Source organism: Drosophila rhopaloa, unplaced genomic scaffold (genome assembly GCF_018152115.1).
Source record: "Drosophila rhopaloa isolate 14029-0021.01 unplaced genomic scaffold, ASM1815211v1 contig_3, whole genome shotgun sequence".
Taxonomy (NCBI): Eukaryota; Metazoa; Arthropoda; class Insecta; order Diptera; family Drosophilidae; genus Drosophila; species Drosophila rhopaloa.
The window spans coordinates 10494502-10516688 of NW_025335123.1; the positions used below are offsets into that span (position 1 = coordinate 10494502).

At 37.6% G+C, this 22187-nt stretch overlaps 1 protein-coding gene across 3 annotated transcripts in view; it reads left to right on the forward strand.

Annotated features, from left to right (window-relative positions):
* Positions 1 to 957: 957 nt before the first annotated feature.
* The window catches only part of LOC108048110 (tyramine beta-hydroxylase), a 36672-nt gene continuing 15442 nt past the window's right edge, over positions 958 to 22187 (forward strand). The window contains exons 1-2 of one of the 3 annotated variants that reach the window (XM_017128597.1): positions 958 to 1156; positions 5858 to 6181. In XM_017128597.1, coding sequence (XP_016984086.1) covers positions 5977 to 6181 — 205 coding nt within the window. In that variant the 5' untranslated portion in view covers positions 958 to 1156; positions 5858 to 5976. Of the gene's footprint in view, positions 1157 to 4744; positions 4825 to 5857; positions 6182 to 22187 lie in introns of those variants that run through there. The other 2 variants (XM_017128604.1, XM_017128612.1) reach the window with 2 other exon arrangements.

A 22187-nucleotide genomic window follows, 5' to 3' on the forward strand; every position in this document is an offset into this window, starting at 1 on the left:
CATATGCAATTGCCATTACATCCTTGTAATTGCCAAAATAATGGAAATTATGCGTATGAGAGAAAGTCAACACGAACACGGTGGCATACAGGGACGGAAGGACGATCCGCCGGACGGATAGTTAATTGAGCTGTTGGCTGGCTTACAATTCAAATTGTTGCCTTTGTTGTTGGCGTCATTAATGCGAGTGTTGGCACTTTCGTACTCACCTCTCGCTCGCCCCCCCCTGCATTCTCTTTTCTCCGGTCTCCCATCTCTTTCTCGCGTTAAAGTTTGCTGGTAAACACATTCATAAAGCAAATATGCAAACACTCACTTACAGCCAAGGACAATTAACTAGTAGGTGGTCACATAAAGGATTTAAGTAGGAATTTTAAATATTACTTTATTTTACTAAATATGTTTAAACCGCTTTCGGGTATCTTATTTAAATTGTAACGGTTTAGGTAATTTAGTTTGTGGTGCTCCTAATGATCGACTTTGCTAGAAGAAATTTTTGATTTTAAAGGTTACTCATATTTGCCTTTGGAATTAATAATTTTAAGTTTTATTTTCGTAATACTATAAATGTTGTTACGATGCCCTAATACAAATAAAAACTTTATCAAAAATAAAAAAAAAATTTTACTGGCTAAAACAATATTTTTTTTCGATTTCTGGAAGTCAACTATCATCCTGAACACCGCTGTTCACACACACGCACATGTGCACCAGTGATGCCCATGTCGATGGCAGCAGACATATGCTAAACGAGCCGAAGCCGCTCCCCCAGATTCTTTCTCCCACTCCCACTGTTGCCCCACTGCCACCTCATCCTACCCTCTCTCTCTGCCTCCGTCTCGCAGGAGCCGAAGTTTAGAGCCGAAGGGTAACGAAAGAATGTCGAGTCCTCGGCTGGCGGCGCATATAAAAGCCACTGCTGGCTGCGCTGTCGGCTGCATTCTGCGTTCGGCTGGCGTAGGACGTGCTCTCCAATCTCGCTCTTTGCCCGCGCGACTACTCTGTCGAAGTCCTAGCTAAGCGAAGCGCGCCAAAAAAGCGCGCGCAAAAAATAAAAAGCCAACTAACGGGACAAAAGTCGCGCGCGACTCGTAAGCTTGTTTACTTTGCCATTATAAATCCGGCGGGCGCTTTGTTTGTGTTTGTGTTGATGTTGGTAATGTCTTGTGTTCCCCCTTTTTTTTTTTAGCGATTTTGTGCTCCACTTTTTTTTGTTGTTTTTTTTGTCGTTGCTCAAACAGAGTCCAAGAAATAACAGGAACAAAAGCTAGTAAAACAAACGCGAATTTGCAAAAAACGGAAGCGTAAGAGGAAAAGTGTTGCATTTCCGTCGCTCCGTCGAGTTGGTCTTGTTTTTGCTGTCGTTCGCCGTTGCCGTTAGTCTCTCCATTACCGTTGGCATCTTGGCCGCGGCAAAATGGCCTCAGGTGTTGCCCAAAAAAAAATTAAGTACAGGCGAACTTCCCCAAGTGAAACCTTCTATTCAAAAATATCGAACAAATTTAGGAAACCTCTAAAAAAAAAACATACTCTTGTGAGATAACCCAAGATAAGCCGCAAACACAAGTCATAATTTATTTTCATTTATAGTACAGCCCCAACTTAAATATTTAAATTTGAACTTGCCACGCTTAAGTATTTTTAATACATAAATATACAATTATATTTTAAGTTGCAATTTGGAATTAAGTAACTAATTTTGGCTTAACCCATAACAAATATGTTATCTTTTTTAACAAAAACATTTTGTGCTGCCATACATTTCTCAAAATTTTGTAATCAAACTTATCAGTTTTATATATATTTAGTGTTCTTACCTATTTTCAAAAAATAATACTAAATTGCATATAATTTATTGGAATTTAAGTTTCGGATTTAATCTCAACAAGGTGCCTCTTACGGAATTTAAACTGTAGAACAGAAACACGAGAAGCAGATCCGATAGGAAGCAAAGAGGGGCGGGGCAAGAGATATAGAGCAGAAGCCGCACTCAAAAGTGCCTGGAGGAAAAATACCCCAAATGGCATCATAAAATCATTTAATTGATGATTTAGTGCAGTTCGTGATATCAATATAAAATTCACCATTATCAGCCATGTTAGCACCGCCTCCAGCTTACCGAAAAAAAATGTTTTTCATTTCTTTTTACAAGCATATTTCAAACCACTGGACGGGTGAAAGCACCTGCGTTAAACTTTTATATTTTTAGTACTTTCTGCTGTCAATTTGACACTCCTGCACTTAACAATGCAAAGTGGGGGAACTCGTAAAATGCCTGAACCCCAGCGAAGCAAAAAATAAAAATTAAAAACACGTCTGGAACTCTTTATACGTTGACACATTTTTTAAACATATTTATACCCTTGCAGAGGGTATTATAATTTCAGTCAAAAGTTTGCAACGCAGTGAAGGAGACATTTCCGACCCTATAAAGTATATATATTCTTGATCAGCATCACCACGAGAGTCGATCTAGCCATGTCCGTCTGTCCGTCTGTCCGTCTGTCCGTCTGTCCGTCCGTCTGTCCGTCCGTCTGTCCGTCCGTCCGTTTCTACGCAAACTAGTCCCTCAGTTTTAAAGCTATCTGCTTGAAACTTTCCCAAAAGTTGTTTTTCTATTGCAGGTAGTATATAAGTCGGAACGAGCCGAATCGGGCGACTATATCATATAGCTGCCATATAACTGAACGATCGGAAAAGCCATAACTTTGGTGTTTGTAAAGTTAAGAAGTTGGGATTTTCTATGGGTTTTATTTTTGGCCAATCAATCCGACATACCGAATTTCATAAGGATCGGCCGACTATATCTTATAGCTGTCATATAACTGAACGATTGAAAATGCCATAACTTTGGTGTTTTTAAAATTAGGAAATTGGGACTTTTTATGAGTATTAAGAATGCATCAAATGAATAATTTTGAAGAATATAATTTACAAAATATTCTGCAAGGGTATATCAACTTCGGCTCCGTCCGAAGTTAGCTTTCCTTTCTTGTTTTTTTTAAATCCTGTTCGTGGCAAACAGTTTAACTGAATCTTATGTGTTAGAGACGTGCTTCTTAAAGAATGTTATAAGACTTTAGTGAAATTTGCTGATTTACAAAAAAACCGACAAAAATTCTGGTACATACAGTGACGAATTTAATTATAATTGCCATTTGGCAATTTTTTTCTGCTAAAGTCGATTTGGCTCTATACCCAAAATGGTGTAATTATAATTTCTTTAGCTAAAATCTTGTTATTGCCTTAAATTAAAGCATAAGTTTTTCCAAATGAAAAGGAAATCAGCCGTATATGTTCAAAAAGTAATATTCAATTATTATTACTTTCAAAACATAAATAAATGAAGTCACTTGTATTAAACAGCGAACTAGTCATTCTTTTTAAAACATTTTTTAGTATCAGCATATTAGGTTGAAAACAAAATTTTTAATATTTAACATGATTGCTGTGCCAATAATAAAGTTCGTCAATGTGATCAGAGGCATGATCGCTCTAAAGTTTATAAGTCCGTCAACATAGTTGAGCGCTGCCATCTGATAAGCCAATCAAAATGGGAATTGCATTTTCTAGTGATAGAACGCAATGAAAAAACCTGAGTATATACTCGTGCAGAACTTTCCAAGTTTTGCTTAAAAAAAGAAGGAATTTAAGTACTTTGCCAAAGTATTTCGGCGTGTGGCGCGGCAGAGAAGCTGACTAAAACTTTTGGCACAAAGCGTTTGAAATTTCATTTTAATTCGTTTTCAATTTGGTCTAACCAACCCCAGGGCAGACTTAATGCCTCGAGGATTGCTTAACTCATGCCCGAGTTGCCAGCAAATACGCAGATCCCCCGCAAGGCTATTAAACGTGGCACGGTTTTGCGATTGTGTAGCCTAGCTCCACGGGTATTCATTGGCCAAAGTTCATTCACAGCAGCTAATTTGGCGGATTCCACAACCACAATACTTTTAACAATATGAAAAAGATACGATACTTAAAGGGTTAGGGGCAATTTCGAATAAGTAATACATATAAATGCCATATTTCATTTCAATAGACATTTAAATATGTTTTTAAAATATCTAGTTTAAACATTTAAAGAAGAAATTATTATATCTCTTGCTTTTGTGCAACATAAATTGTTAATATTATATGGCTTGTAATTTTAATCAAGCAAATTAAGTTGTACCTGGAAATTACGGTCGATTTCCCTTTGCTTTTCTTATGTAAATATTCAGGAAATATGTAAATATTTCATTTCTGAGAAAATATCTAACATGACTTCACATAAATCATGAATGTGTTAAATTTGTGTTCGATTCACATAAACCAAAACCTTGTGACACGTCAAAGCGAAATTCAATCCGTACTGGATTCGGATTCGGTAAACATCAGTTGCTTTAATCCTCTTATTTCTTTGGAAACTCCCTTAAGCAGGACACGTTGTATTTTTTTAAGTCTGGTTTATCGACAGATGTTTAATTGAACATTTCCTGCAAGGTGCAGCACACAAGGCGTCAGAAATTCTTCTGTGGAATTTAATCTCAAACAAATGCCAATCTATTGAAATTGAAACTATTTTCTGGGAATTCCATGCAAATGAGAGTAGAAGAACTAAAGTTTAGTTGAAGTTTGGTATCTTATACCTGTTCAATATCCATGTTTCTGAGAGTGTTTGCTCAGTAAAAAACTATGATTTCGACGCCAGGTTCCTTAAACGATAAACCACTTATGACAAAGGTTTTATTTTTAAGAAAATTGTAATGCTCTTAAATATTTGTTAAGAGGAATAACTGGAAAAATGCAGAATAAAAATTATTTAAAGGCAGTCTATTCAAGGTATACACTTATTTAAAAAAAAATGTTCGCTGTATTATTTGTTCTTTATTTTTAAGCAGAGATTTAAAGAGATTTAAAATTAGTTTGAAAGTATAGTTTTAAAGTATAACATTATTTGAAACGAATTCTCTCAGTAATGCCCTTAGATTTCAATATGCATCTTGCCTAAACGATAAAGTTACAGTTTGGCACTTTTACTTTCCCACCAAAAAGTTGGATGACTTGGGAAAGTAAACCGCAAACTGATTAATGCCATTTATGCCCGACAAATCCTGCGTTATGTACCCAGATTTCCAAGGCTGTGAAAGGGGCGAAAGTGGGTGGGCGAAAGTGAGTTACACGTCGCCGCTGTGATGCTGGCACGTTGAAAACTTTTTCGGAATAAGTTGTACGATGTGCACGAAGTCTGGCATGTCGTAAAAAGAGAGGTGGTGCTTTGGAGTTCACCGCCACAAAAAATGTTAATGCAGGCTGGGCCGTGAAATTCGCCCAGCGGCCATCAGAACACCACCGCACACTCGTCCCCAAAACCACCAAACTCCACCCAATTCACAATATAATAAACCCCCCGTGGCCCCATCCTAACAATCGCGTCGATGGCGCCAGATAAATTTGTCATGTAAATACAATACAATGAACGTGTAAACATTTATTATGTGCTTACAATTTTGTTGTTGTCAATGCTCAAATCTGTCAATTGTCTGATTTAAATTGTACACGGATTTGTTTTATTATACCCGCTATTTGAAAACGAATGAGGGCATGTTGAGAAAAAGGCATTCTACTTCAAGTTATGATATCGTAGAAATTTACATTATAGAACTTGCTTTAGAGAATACAAATGAAATATATCAATATTTGTTTATACTTATTGTTTTATTCTTGAGCAACTTTATAAACTTAGGGTATTATACAGTCTATACATTAAAAAACGTTGTTCTATTTTCGATTTCGTTTGAAGTGTGATTTCATGTGAAGACATCACCAATTTGATTTCCAAATAAATGGGTTTCCCCTATCAATGATTTTGCAGCATCGACATTTACAGCATCAGCAATAGCAGAGAATTCGGAGCGATTGGCAATTAGCGATAAGCGATAACCGAGAAACGATAATCGAAAACCGATCTGCAGGCCGGGCACTCTGCTTAAAATGCCGCTGCAGTGTAGGATTCAGGATGGGGTTCCTCGTCGACCCCATCAGCAAAAACAGCAGCGAGAGCGGCAACAACAACAGGCTTATCGCCATCAGGAGCAAAACCAAGTGTTCCAAGGACGTTCGCCGGCGTTGCTGCCAGTAATGCTGCTCCTCCTGATGGCCACGCTCCTCACGCGTCCGCTGAGCGCCCTCTCCAACCGTAAGTAGAGCCAAAAATATGAAAATATCCTTAAGAAGCTAGCTAAATCGATCACCAAAATGTATTGATATTCCAATTAGTTTACAGCCAGTTTCTCAAACACAAAATGGCGGGAATACGCTATGAGTATTCTCAAGCACTAGCCCAAGTAATAGCTTTGAGTTACTCTGCCTAATTACTTTGAAACACTCTGATCTATTTCTTATCGATCATAAAATGACAGCTATTGCCCTTGCATCTTCTTTAGATATAAATTAGAATTAATATTCTTTCATGCCAAACCATTAGTTCTCCAAAGAATATTATTCTAAAATAGTTTGGATATTTCAAACTTTTTTTTATTTCATAAGTATGTCTTTACTTACTTATTGATCTTTAGAATTCAGGTAATTACTTGACCATCTTTTACTTTTCCAAAGCTAAATCGTTTTTACCAAAAATAATACAACTTTTATAATATATAATTAAGATATCCCTGGCTTTAACTTTTCAAAAACTATATTATCGCTGATGTACTGATCACCGAAATTACTCCGCCATCAATCAAAACTCTCACGCGCCCATCTCCAATACGCAAATGCATAGGCGGCATTCCGGAAAGACAAGTTCAGTTGCTTGTTTGCCTGCTTGTTTATAAAGTTGTCCGTCCGGATGGATGGCTGTCCGTCTGCGGGAGTGTCTGTCCGTGTGTACGGGTAATTGCGTATGTATGTGTGTGTGTGTGGATGTTGTGGAACGAAAGCATGCGTGGGACATTAAGTTATCAAGTGGAGCAATGCGACGGCAATGGCATCGCCAAAGAAGATGGCGGATTTGCGGCCAGTTCTCTCGACTGTGACATGTTTGTTTGTTTCTCAGCTACAAGCATTAAAATTCGCACCCACCCGCATCTCCGCATCTCCACCGAATCGTGGAAAGAGTCGGAGAGGGTAAAATTGAGACGTAGCAGGACGAAGGACCAAGGACGAAGGACGAGGGACGGAGTCTGGCTCTAAGTAGGTGGCTTCCTCGTAAAGTTCATGGCTTGGTGGCTTGTTCCGAGTACCGACTACGACGACGACGCCTTGGCTGGCAGAACAGAAAGCGTACATTAAAAATCAATAGAAGTTACAAATGTATCCTTCCATTGGGCAAAAAGGGCAAAACATTTGTGGCGCCATTTGTGCGCTGACAGGCTGACTGACTGGCAAACTGGCTGACTGGCAAACTGGCTAACCGGCAAACTGGCTGACTGCCTTACTGCCTCACTGGCTGCCTCGACGCTCCACTGCCCACGACCTAAACGGTGGATTCTACTGGGGTTTAAGGTGTTCCGGGGGAGAAATATGGTCCATGCAGGTGTGCCAACGTCAACGGACGAAAGGTTTTGCAGATACCCAGTCACAATAGTCAATGCGATGGGGTACACTTTTGTTTGTTTGTCTAAGAAGGACACCATAAAAACTTAGCAAATTTGGTGAAGATGGAACAATAAATGATTAAAGCTTGATATGTGTTCTTTGCACAAGGTTCAACTTTTTAATCGGAATTATGATTAAAATTGAAAGCATAAAAGAGTAAATAATGTAAACCCAATTACAGGTTAAGAAGATAAGATCAAAAAAATAATTGTTACTGATCGATTACCAGTCACTAATAGCGATTACGTTACGAACGATAAACGTTCATAGTTTAAAATGCAGGAAATGGATTATTAAATTGGGATGTTTTCGTCGAAGGTTGTAAACTGTTTAATTATAAACTAATTGATCAAATTAATTGTGCTTAGTGATTGAGCCCTGATTAATTTGCACAATTTAATACATAACTCCATTTCTAAAATGAGCCCAAGATTTTCGAATATAGTCCATATTCTAATTGAAATCTTGTTGCTCCTTTTAATGGTGTCTACACCTTCCATTGGTTTTCCGTTAGATCAACAACATTTCAATTACTCGATACTCTTGAAGCGATGCTAAGTAAACTCTTAGAATGACCAGACATTGAAGGCAACAAGTCCAAATTGATGCTCAAGTTACGCCAGCTATTTGATGGCAGTTCATTGGACCGATGACAGCAACAAAGAGCATTCATGAATCATAAATGGGACAAACATTCTTAATGGCTATCCTAGCTGTATGCCCCACATACATACATCACTGAACAACAAAATGGTATAAAATCCAAAACAAAATCTTAGATGGTCAAGTTTTTGGGGTTAAACTGTCAATCTCAGCGTGGTGGAAGATAAATAGTTTGGGATTATTAAAACCAAGCTAAGGCATTTTCATCGTAGAATTTATTTTTAAACTGCAACTTTAAAATCGCCAATACTTTTGGAATCTTTGTGCTTAGTTTCTCCAAGTGTATTTATTTGTATGTATGCAGATGAAACATTATATGTTCCTTCGTATTGGCCATTGAATGTCCATAAAACAAAATTTGAATGCGAACCGTAAACAACGAAATAAGCAAAATAATTTGTTATTTTTATGTCGTCCTTCTGCTCCGTTTTCCATCGCTGCTCAAATTACGTATCCGATGTGTGGGCACTCCTTGGCCGCCGGACGTCCCAAATCCGACATAAGTGTCTGATTAGTGCGAGAGGGCTTCTCCACTTACTTACCTTCGACGGGTGGGCCTCATAAATCCATAAGGAACTGACAAAACCGAAGGCATAGGAAGCTCGAGTGAAATCACTTGGCTTTACTTTCCTTCTTTTTTTTTTTTTTTTATGTCTGTCGATTGCCCGGCTTACGAGGGCTTTTGGATCGGCAGGGCGCCATGCCCCGGAGTTGCCGGGATTTTTCCCGTCTTACTTTCTATACGCCATCCACACGCACATCCTCGTATGTATTTTCGGTTCCGCTCTAGCTTCCTGCTTAATGGCCAGGGCCATGTTGTACCAAACAATTCAATTTATATAATCCAGCGGACAGTGGGTGCTCCTCCTCCGTTCGTCCATTCCAGGTTAATGTGTCACCGACAGACATCCACGGAGGATGCGAATGTCACGTTAAACGTATCACGTAACCGGATGCGAGTTACATATTGCTCTGCTCCCTCTTTTTTTTTTGCCCCGGTCCGCTGAGCTTTCAAAGTTGCATTTGTTTTGTGTAACCCCATTTATGCAAACGCAGATTTGATTGAATTTGGTTTAAAAAATTACGTTTATTCAGGAGCTAGCATCGGGCAATTAAAGCATCAATTGTTGTCAGAAGAAATGTTTAATTTAATACAGCAAAAAAATATTCTTAATTGGAAAATCAATTAACTATTCGGCACGTTGCGCAAAACATAATGCTTCGATGTGTCACAGAAATGTGACCAATTGAATTAAATTTCGCAAATAGGCTTAACAATGCGTGTATTTTATTGTTGTTTAAACATTTGAAATTATATATAAAAAAAAAACGTGGAGTATAATATAATTTTAAAGTTTATAGAGGGCAGGTATTTGTTTTTAAATTTCGATTTTCAAAAAAAGGCCGCTGTAAACCAAAAAATTGTTTTTACAGAAATACAAATATATGAATTTAGTAAAAACTACTACTGTCTAGTATATTGGAGTCATCAAAAGCGAATAAGGTTGATTATTTTTTAATAAAAAAATAAAATCAATTGGTCTGGATAAAAAAGTAAAACATTTTTCCAAAACGTATAAAAACAAAATTTGAGTCTAATTAAGCACCGCCATTAAACTATCTAGGAAAGTGTTTCCCTATAAATTAAAATGATTCTTGAATTTTAAAAGAAATTGTATCATCAATAATAATTCAACAGATATATCATACACATTTTTCCAAAATACTTGTACTTTTGTAAAAACTTGCCATCAATCGATTAGCAAGGGATAATTAATTCCTTTGACATTTTCTCTGTCTCTCTGTTGTGTGACCTGTATTAGTACCTGTTACCTTTGTGGCACCTGTCCTGACCAGCTGCTTCTGAACCCAGTCGGTGTTTATTTAAATGGCGTAAATTTTTATTAATTTTAATTGAAAGCTTTACGAGCGTTTAGCTGGGCGCTTTGAGGCTTTTGCCTCCTTTCTCTTATTTCTTTAACCCCCCCATTTTCCAAGCGGCGCCTTTGTTTGAGCTTAACTTTGTTGTTGCTCTTATATTTTTTATTTCTCTTGTTGTATTGTTTTTATTCTATGTTCTCAGCTGCAGTTCTTGCTCACTCTCTCCACCTTATTTTCCCCTCTCTTTCATTTGCTCTCGCCGCTTGACTCTCGTCCTTTTTGTTGTTGTTTTTTAATGCCCTGCTCTGTTTTTAGTGTTGATTTAGTTGTTGTTTTTGTTTGGAGACTTTTGTTGTGTGCAAAGTGCTTACGCTTATGTTGCTGTTCTCCTGGCGCATTGTTGTTGTAGGCGTTGTTATTATTGTTGTTGTTTCGCGACTGCTTGGCATTAAGCTGACTGGACTTGACTGGAAAATAAAGCGTCTGGAAGGAGAGTGCGAGATTTCTCTAATATTTCTGACAGAAGAAAAACGGAAAAGAGCAGATTTCTTTATAATAGAATATTTAAATATTGTCCGAAATTCTTTACCCTCGTATCAATCATAATAAATAGACTTTTTAAAACGATTTATTTATCTTTTGAGGAAAATAAAACTACATTTCTCTAAGTTTTTGGCAAAAGGAAACTAAATGAAGTGTTCATAAAACAATGTTATTATATTACCATATTCTGTAAAATTCGGTACTTTCATAACAATTATTAAATATGCTTTTTATTTAACATTAAAGCGAAATAAATAATGGCTCATTATTCACACTAAAAACATCTGCAGGGTATAAAAAAACATTTAAAAAGAGTTGATATCTCAATTTTACTCGTTTTCGTTAGCGAAAATTCAATGGAAGCTAACGTCATTAATTTAAATCAAAAACGAAATGGCCATACAAATGCGCGATTAAGTATGCTATGAAAATTTTATGACCACTGACTGCAAGAGAAATATTTATCAATTTCCATGAAATACCCAAAAGCGAATTTTATTATTTTGAATTAGCTATTAAATTTATATTCATTGAAGATCAATTTAAATTTCTATTGATTTAGGATCAATAAAACACGTTTTCAGATAATGTCACCCGGCTAAATTACTTTATTATTTATGCTAAACTGGTTCATTTATCATTGCGGCAGATTGTGAATATTACAAAACAGTTATCTAATCTGTCCCGAGCACAATGTCAAATGATTTGCCCAAAAGCGAAGCGGGTGAATGGGTCACCCCACCTGTTCCTGCCACTTTAAAGGTGGCCTAAAGCGATTTTAAAAGTTATTACCTTTCTTATCGCCGGCATCGTTTGTTCCCCCGAATCCCCATGACAGCAACATTTCGGGCCAACAGCAGGTGCTTTTATATGACGCCACCTTTTTTGGCCCACTCATCGGAGGACCTTTTGGGCCAACTTTGGTGCGACTGCAATCGGTTGACAATCGGGGCAAATCATCCGCTAACTAAGAGCAACCCAAACAGCTAATGAGATACTCCCTTACACATATACATGTATATACACACAGTATTAGTATATATATGCGATACATAGGCCCATATGGCCCCAATAAAGGGGGACATACGTATATTTGGATTCGGTGTCAGAGTGAAAAGTTGACTGAATAAATAATAAACTCGAACCAAAGCGGGCCAAAAACTTTGGCCAACATTTATTGGAGTGACTTGAGTTTGGTGCCCGGCCAAAGGGAAAACTTTCGGCTGCTCGTGTCGCCTTTTGGTGGCAACCAGTATATATGTCCGGAACTTACGTGAGGCGTACTACACGTCCATACGTACGGATATCGCACGGAGGTGGGTGGCGGGGGTCGCAGGTCAGGGGGTCAGGAGAGGCCAATGATGGCCATTCTGCGACGTTTGCCAATTTCAGTTCGATTTATTTAGTGGAAACCAATAAATAACCAATGATGTATGTTCTGCACACACACTTGCACAACTGAGTCCCCCGAGTGCAGTTCGCACAGTGGTGCAAGTTGCTACAAAAAATATGAAAAAGCTTTGATTTTGTCGTTTTTAATTAGGTCAAAATATAATATCGTTAAAGTGCTATTTAAATTTAAAATTGGTTCTAAATGTAAAGCAAACGTTACAAATTAATTTAAGCCAATTGATGACTTCTTTATAATTTTTAAGATATATGTTAATACGAACCAGTAACTTCTTTTTTAAAAGGCCTACTGGGATTTGTATTAATTTTGTTTACCAGTTTAACTGATTTTTATGCAATTTGTAGACAACAGTTTTAGTTTTTTGCAAATTGAATGAATTTTATGTACTTTGTGGACAAAAGCAAAATTGTTTTATTTTTGACGTTTAAAAAATAGTAGTATTTTTAAATTAAAAGTCTTAAATAACTCTTTTTTATGGTATAATTAAAGTTTCTAAGATAACTATTGATCGATTGATTGAAGCAAAATTAACTACTTTTCTTCAATACCTAGTTCCTAAATACGTTATCCAATTTAAAATTAGAATGTGCCTTTAAGCATGAACAATGAAATACTAGACTTTAAGCGTTTATTATCAGAGGAAAACCATAAGCACCTTTTAAAAATAATTGGGAGACACTTATTGTTAATGGATGTTGATAGCCACCTAATAAAAATAAATGGCAGATGATAAGGTCCCCGTTTTCGGGATAATGGCTCCACTGTGCCAAGGGGATTGCCTGCAGCATTGACATAAAATGGGAATTCCCCCGATCTGTGTTGTCTTCCCAGCATTCTGTCATTCTTTGGCGAACACAATTTAACACTTTGTCGCCGCTCGGGGGATAACTGGGATAACTGGACGAGTGCGACTGCTGGTGTCCTGAAGCTAGAACACCATTTCAATTGCAAAACCAATCCCCTATTCGCATCCCAAGCAAATATGGCGTCATTCAACGCATTTCCGTTTACATTACACGCTCATTTCCGCTCCGCGTGGCTTTATTAAGCGTCGCTGCTTTTTCTGTTGCATTTTCCGTTCTCACTTTTCCGCTTCCCATTTCCCAGGACTTTTCCTGCAACACGTGTGTGCTGTGTGTGTGTGTGTGTGTCTGTGTACGTGGTGAGTGCTCGAGTTTGTGTTTGCCACTTGAAGTGCGCTCAAGCAAACCAAAGCCGTTGAGGGAAATTTTCTTTGAATTTGCTTCAGTTAGTGAAGGAATCGAAATGTTTTGTTGGCCCCCAGATCCCCCCGAAAAAAAATCCAGGCTAAATATGTCTGTGAGCATACGTTTATACAGCTGCGGTGAAAATAATAAGTCATATTTTTCATATTTCGAATAAATTTTACAAAGCTCAAATTAGGTAATATTCTTTTTGGAACTCAAAGTGGTTCAAAACATTCTTTATATACAAATCAGAATTTATGAATAACATGCTTTCAACTTTTTGTATTGTAAAGTTCAGCTAATAAATTGATTAGACTACCGATGTGTTGCGTTTTTTGAGGTAAACATATCTAAATTTTTTAAAGTCTTACCTCACTGACATAAGTTATTCAATTTTAACCAATAATATATTATTTAAATATCTTGAAAATAAAGAAACATCAATCCATTATTAGTGCTACTATTGTGGCCCGAATTTTAGAAGCGTACGTCAGCAATTTAAATTGGACAAATCATTTGATGCAGCTTAATCCATGTGTGTGCGTACGTGAGGATGTCGATGATATTCTTAAAAGACCACGATTGGCTGACTTTGATGGTGGTGGGTAAACTTAATGCGATTTAAGATGACCAGGAGGTTGGGGTAGGGGGTGTGCCAGCCGCGGAACCTTCACGGAATGCAATCCAGTAGATACTTTGCTTCAGAAACCCCAGGGCCAAATCCTACTTGATCTTATTTGTATACAAACATTAAAAAGAAGGCGAGAGCTGGGTAGGAAAATAGCGATATGGAAGGGATAACAGCTTGCGGCTTTAGATATTGGAACAGTATATATTTCAATGTTATTTTAAGGCACATTTTGAGGATGCACAGCGTCCAGTGATTTTATCCTTTTTGCGGCCATTTGGATTGCCTTATCATTGACTTGGAAAATTGTTTTCATTAATATTAAAAGAGCTGGAGCTTGGATGAAAGTAAATTGAAGTAAATCTGCTCTTATATATTCTGTGCAATTGAACAAAGTGTAATTTCAAAGCAATCTCAAATTGCTCGTATGAGTGAAAAGGCTTAAAACCACTTTGCAGTCATTTCAATTGTTGGTTTTGTTACATTTTAATTCTATTCTATTTGTACATATAACAAACATATTAAAGCAGACTTTGGAAAATGTACGCATGGTTTGAATGTCCTCATAATTTATTTGTGTTACCATTTGCTTGTTTTAATTTCTAGAGCTCAAAGTGCATTAATTAATAACAAATACTTGACAGCACTATGTCGTAAATAAATAATCTTTAATAACACAGTTCACAAAACAGTTTATTAATTATTAATATAAGAATAATTGTGTTCGTAATTAATTTTAAAGTTCGCTATGCAGTGGCAATTGAATGTAAGTATATCTTCGTTTAGCTACATTTTATAGTCGATGAATCGTGTGGGTATCCTCATTTTGAAATACATTTCTTTATACTTGTTTTTTTTTTATTTTTTGTTTTAGCTTTGCAGTTTTATTAGTAATTCGTGGCGAAAATAGAAAATATTTACCGAGTGATTGAGTTTCGATTTAAATTTGAACTGGGTAAATGTTACTTTTGACCTTAATATTGACCTGGTAACACGGATCGGTTAAAGCGCAGTCTTTATTTACTTGATGTTTTTTCCGCACTTTCTTTTTTAGTGGCCCTTTTTGGGCATCGTTTCATAAGCAACTTTTCATTTTTTTCTCCAACTGCTGCATAAATATTTAGATTCAATTCAAATTGCTTTCCACTTGCAAAATTTCGCTGTCCTTCGTCTTCCGCCCTTAGTCCTTAGTCCTTTCCCTTGCCCGTTTCGTTTGTTTGTTTATTTGCATTGTTATTTCGCTTCGGCTTCCACTTCTGCTTGAGTTTTATGCGGACGATTGGCAACAAAAGCTGCCAATTTGTATTTCAATTAAATTTGAATGTATTTGTGGGCACTTGGCTGCTGCTTTTTCTTTACTTTCCCCGGCTTTTACCCCCTGCCCCTCCTCCATCGTTCTGGCCATGTCTTTTTCTTAGCCGATTCGCGAAGCCGCTTCTTCATCTTTTCCTTGCCAAAAAGGTATTTCAAAAAGGTCAGGGTATATGCTTTTTAAGCACTTTTAGATGCAACTCTTCAAATAGTATGCATTTAAATAAAAATATGACGGTAACTACTGTTGAAAAAATTTAAGTTCACAAAGCCGTACAACACTGCGAATGATTGATATAATGTGGAACCATATTCGCATAACTTTTTGTTGTTGTTATAATTAATGGAAATCTTTATAAATCATAGTCCTAAAATATATTTTATATTTTAAATCGATTCAAACATACACATGTACATATATACATGGCCCACACTGCGTATGAGTAATAATCTTGTAACAAATGCTTACAACACTGCGTATACGAAATTTACTTTAATGTCACTTATACGACCAATTTTAAAGACATTTAATATTAAAATTTAAAACAAAATGTGAGTGATACTCTATTAAAAAATAAGCTTACCTAATAGCTTAAATCGATAATCTATCTAGCATGGTAATTTTGATATATTATGTTATATTTTGTTAACTTGCTCTTAAATGTAGGCAATGAATTTTTCCGCAGGTTAAATGCTTGCAAAATTCACAGGGTATCTTGTAGTTGAAAGCCCGCCTTCTTGTTTACAGTTTACGCTGGGAACTTAAATCCATCAGAAAAGCGTGGGCGCAAAGGAGGCGTGGCAGATAAAGGGGATGAGTGGGGAAGGAGGGGGAGATTTTTCCCGGAAAACGGGTTGAGGGGTGAGGCGACGGACTGTGGAATTGCCGCCGCCAGCCAAGTGTCAAAATGGCGCTTCCAAGTAATTTACTTATGTCTAAACAACTTTTATTGTTGTTGCTGTTACGCGTTGCTTGTTATCGCGTTGTTGCTGTTGTTATTGTTGCTGCTTCTGGGGCGTCGAAAAGCGTTTAATTAACTAACTGCTCCCCGATATGGCCGCGCTTAGTTTTCTTCAAATATTTGATAATGCCCAAACCCCCTGAAAAACGGCGTAACGGCGCCTCAATTAGCGTGGCGAAGTAAATCTATTTTAAATTGATTTTCGTTGCCTGATTAAATTGAGTTTGCCCGTGCCGACAGCCCCACCCTCCGCCATTTATCCTTTTAGGGCTTGTCCTTGCGGTATATAATTTCATTTTTGAATCTCCCCCAGCCCCGCGCGCTCTTTTAGCCAATTACAAAATGCTGCCGGGCTTCATTCCGTTCTCAAATGTTTCCATGTGGAACATTTCGCAACTCATTAAAGTCGAAGAAGAGCAGGAAGAGGCACACTGAGAACAAATTGCCAGCCATTCGGTGTATTATTATTGACGACTTTTGATTATCAAAATTCGCAACATTTTTATTTTAAGAGGCTTATTTAGTTTCAGAATTTGAGTAAATATATTAAATTGTAAGATTCTATACACAAAATAAACATTTCTTATTGGAAAAGTTAAACATCTTTCTAAATTACATATAATTATACATTATTAATGTTTCAAAAGTAGGTACATAAAAATACTAAGAAATATTATCCAAGAGCTCTATCCGTTTAAAAATACTAAGTAATTATATGAATTATATCCATTTCGAAATAGTAAGTGATGTTATTAAAAATGCTTTACATAGAAAAAAATTGCTTGCTTTTAATTTTTATACCCTTGCAGAGGGTATTATAATTTTGGTCAAAAGTGTGCAACGCAGTGAAGGAGGCATCTCCGACCCTATAAAGTATATATATTCTTGATCAGGATCACCTCCTGAGTTGATATAGCCATGTCCGTCTGTCCGTCTGTCTGTTTCTACGCAAACTAGTCTCTCAGTTTTAAAGCTATCGAATTGAAACTTTGCACACACCCTTCTTTCCTTTGCACGCAGTATATAAGTCGGAACGGCCGGGATCGGCCAACTATATCCTATAGCTGCCATATAACTGATTGATCGGAAATGCCATAACTTTGGTGTTTGTAAAGTTAGAAAGTTGGGATTTTCTATGGGTTTTATATTTGGCCAATCAATCCGACCTACCAAATTTCATAAGGATCGGCCGACTATATCCTATAGCTGCCATATAACTGAATGATAGGAAATGCCATACCTTTGGTGTTTTTAAAGTTAGGAAGTTTGGATTTTTTATGAGTATTAAGAATGCATCATAGGAATAATTTTGGAGAATATAATTTACAGAGTATTCTGCAAGGGTATATCAACTTCGGCTCCGCCCGAAGTTAGCTTTCCTTTCTTGTTATACCCTTGCAGAGGGTATTATAATTTCAGTCAAAAGTTTGCAACGCAGTGAAGGAGACATTTCCGACCCTATAAAGTATATATATTCTTGATCAGCATCACCAGGAGAGTCGATCTAGCCATGTCCGTCTGTCCGTCTGTCCGTCCGTCTGTCCGTCCGTCTGTCCGTCTGTCCGTCTGTCCGTCTGTCCGTCCGTTTCTACGCAAACTAGTCCCTCAGTTTTAAAGCTATCTGCTTGAAACTTTCCCAAAAGTTGTATTTCTATTGCAGGTAGTATATAAGTCGGAACGAGCCGGATCGGGCCACTATATCATATAGCTGCCATATAACTGAACGATCGGAAAAGCCATAACTTTGGTGTTTTTAAAGTTAGGAAGTTGGGATTTTCTATGGGTTTTATTTTTGGCTAATTAATCCGACCTACCAAATTTCATAAGGATCGGACGACTATATCCTATAGCCGCCATATAACTGATTGATCGGAAAAGCCATAACTTTGGTGTTTTTAAAGTTAGGAAGTTGGGATTTTCTATGGGTTTTATTTTTGGCTAATCAATCCGACCTACCAAATTTCATAAGGATCGGCCGACTATATCTTATAGCTGCCATATAACTGAACGATTGGAAATGACATAACTTTGGTGTTTTTAAAGTTAGGAAGTTGGGACATTTTATGAGTATTAAGAATACATCATATGAATAATTTTGGACAATATAATTTATAAAATATTCTGCAAGGGTATATCAACTTCGGCTCCGCCCGAAGTTAGCTTTCCTTTCTTGTTTTCTTTTTAATTTTTAAAGTGTTTGGCTTGGTAGAACGTCAATAAATTTATTTTCTTTTGGTGTATCAACATCAGCACTTGTGCGGATTTATTTTGGCTTCAAAATGTTCTATGCAAAATTGAAAATTCGTTTCAGTCTGTCATTTTGGGGGGTCGTGGATGGCGGGTTTGGTCCAGAGCCAGCTACCAAGCAACGAACCAACCAACCAACCAACCAACCACTCCCCTGATTTGGGTCAACGATGGTATGTGGCGCACATTAAAAGGAAAACCATTTGGAAATCGGGAATCATCAACCGATCCATCCTGCATCCTGCATCCTTCGTCCTCCATCCACTATCCACCCCTTATCCACAATCCACTATCCACTATCCTGCCATCATCGCATCGCATCGGCAGGCGTTCGAGTGCAATGCATCAAGTGCCCAAGTGCCCAAAAGGGTCGTTCCGTCCGGCATCGAAGAATGGAAAAAATTTCCAAATCGGGGGCGGTTCGGTGCGGGGGGCGTGGCTGGAGGACGAAATATAGGAAGCGAGGGGTACTCTCATTGAGTACTTTCCATTTGAAACTCATTAGTGAGAGTTCGGCTGGGTTAAAAGTGGGAGTTGCAAGTGGAGGATGTGAAGCATGTGGCGGTATTTTTAGCCTGGGGGCGTGTCAATGTCTTCGTTGCAGCCAAATTAAATCAAACATGTGTGTGTGTGTGTGTGATAGCCTTGCAAAAGTTAAGCCATTATTAAGTCACTAAAACACTCTGCGAGTGGCGGCTGTATTGGTCAAGTCCCTCGGTCATTTTTCTTCTCTTGGCCTACATTTCATTAACAGCAGCGCATTAATTAGTGACATTTTTGAACTGGTTGTAAAGGTATATTAATGCTATTTTGAATTTAATAGGTGAACCAAGAAGCAACGTGTATCTCGCCGATACACAAGGAAATAAAATAGTCAATTTAACAAATAACAATATTTTTCACATTAAGCTGATACTGGTTCTGAGCATATTTCTCTAAAAAAAAAGGTATAAAGAATAATCTGATTAGGAATAATTGAATTTAAATATCCTACGAGTATATAATATACATAGCCTTTTTAAATAAAGCGTACTTGGAATGATTTTCTGAAAACGGTTAAATGATATACCCCAATTTTAATGGGTTAATGATAAATGCTCTCACAGTTGGGAAGGTCCCACAATTGTACTTTGGATACACCCAAGGCATATAAACAGAGCTGTTATGCAAATAGATACAATATGGCTGGGCCCCCACATTTGTACATTTAATTCAATTCAGTTACATTCCATACATTTTCGTATGTTTGTCTATTTGAATTTTTTTTTTTTTAATTTATATTTCATTTCCATTTCTTGCTGGGACATCCCAAGAGGCCGAATGTTGCAAGGATGTTTGTATGAAGGAAAGGGGAGGGGCAGATGTGAATGGGCATTGCTGCATTAGCACAAAGGCAACTACATCGACAGACAACAGTTGCTGCTAAAATAATTCAACCAGAGCTCGGACTTTAGAGGGGAAAGAGCGGTATTCGTGGGCGACCACTTTCATATTCACAGACAAGCGGCAACATGAACAACACACAATCAACAACCCACACATATATACGTGCACTGTGAAAAAAAATGCACACCTAAGTATATGAGTACTCTCATTTTGTCATACCAGTTTTTAACGTGTGCCAGTGACACATTTACAATATATAATTTCCAAAACCAAATGCACAAGGTGTGCAAAATGTCCTTCTTTTCATTTCCCTTGATTTCGCATAAAAGTTGCTAGGATTCTTTTACTTCGTTCATTGATATTAGATTTCGGTTGTAGTTATTTTGCATTTTCTTGAAATTTTAACGATGCTTTTCCTTTGAAAATTTTCGCAAAATTGATAAGAGCTTGTATATCCAGTTTATTTGATGAACTTACCGAGCTGATCTCGGATTTATCATAAATTGGATGAGGTTATCTCAAATTTTTGTATTATATTTTCTATCTTTATAACAAAAATTCTTAATTGTGATAAAAATTTTTTTCTGTGTAAATATATAGCGGTTGTCCGACCAACAACTTTATGTGTCAGTTAAAAAGTATCTTGGAGATACTTTCTTGCCTCCTTCTTAGCCATGAGTCCCCCCACACCCCCTCGTCCCCCTCTGTGGCTTTTGGCGCAGCAACCGCCACAATGTCATTAACCAAATGAATGGCTGACACTGCAGATTGGAATGACTGGAACCGGCGAAAGAGACAGATGGAGGGGGAGAGAGAGAGATGGGTATAAGGGGCCAGAAAGAGAGGGATTGAGGCAGATGGGGAGGGGGAGGGGGCCGAGTAAAGACTGTGACGTCCTTTTCTTGTGATTAAGTCGGTTACCCACAAGTCCTTCCTTCCACCAGCCCCCCTTCCCCTCCCCCTCCCCTGTAACTGTTCCCACTCCCACTCGAATCCCATTCCAACTACCATTTGCCGTTTAGCCGTAGATTACCTAGTGACTTGTTTCCCCGACCTTTCTCTTGGCCTGGCCCAAACAAACCTAAAACAAAATGAGGAGTCAAAGGCAACAGACTTGACAACGGACCAGATACCCTTTTGCAACATGTCCCTTAATAAGTAATGTAGCTTAAATTTGCTTTTCCAATTATTATGCATCTAAAAAAACCAATAAATCAATAAAGTTTCAAATTAGAATTCTTGAAAATAAATTGTTAGTTAAAATAATAAGAAAATTGGAATGTCATGGATGTTAGGACAATTAATTTATTGAGAATTCGGTTTCCATCTTCTGGGATTAAGACATTTATCGTTTATGTTTTGATGGTTAAAATGTATATTTTGTGCTATGAAAACAAAGGTAAAGCCAAAGTCGAAATTCCGATCAGAATCGAAGGGTATATGGCTGGAGATAATTCTGTTTTTGGCCAAGAGCCTTTGGCGATGGTCAAATGAGGCTCGCAGGAATGTTAGTGATGACAACAACTTAATGGAAATAGCTGCACATTTATAAGTGACAACTCTGTCGCTGTGTGCGTGCCCCAGGCAATGTTTATGTGTGTGTGTGTGTGTGTATCTGTGTCTGTGGCTCCGTGTGAGCCATGCTTGTGTTGGTGAATCCAGGACCCTAAAGAACGTGTTATTTATGGTCAAGGCGTGGCAGACAAATGGCCGGCATATGCATGCTGAGATAGACACTCTCACTAACACACACAGCCACACAGCCACACACCACACACACAGATGCCAAGTAATAACTAACGGTAAATTAGTTTGCAAACAGAGTGCAAAAAAGGCAGCAAAATAGCAAAAGGAAAATTGCCCAAAGATGAAACCTAATTTACCCAACACGCACACACTCACTCAGGCACATTGATAAGGTTTCTGCCCCCACAACCGCCCACTTCGCCTGGCACTCCTCCCCTCCCCTCCCCTCTACCCATCCGCCCCTTTTTTTTTGGCACTTCTCTGATCCAAGTTTACGGGGACAAGTGGCTAGAGTAGCCACGTCAAGAGGACTTGGGATACATCATAAAACCTAAACCAGTTGGGTTTGGACAGATTAACTTCGAAGAACTTGTCATGAAGCTTCCAATTTATGCCAACGGTACAGATTAGAAAGCCAATCGATGAAAAGTTCGATGGGTTTAATTAAAAATCAGATTTAATGCAACTTGCAACTCCCCAAGTTATTTCGAAAAAACTCTTAAGAAATGCATAGTTCTTTGTCTAAGACACCTGGTCTTGATTTTCCATCCAAAAATCTTATTTTTTCGTTAAAAAATCTGTATTTTGACCAAATTTGTTGAATTTGTCATAAAATTTTC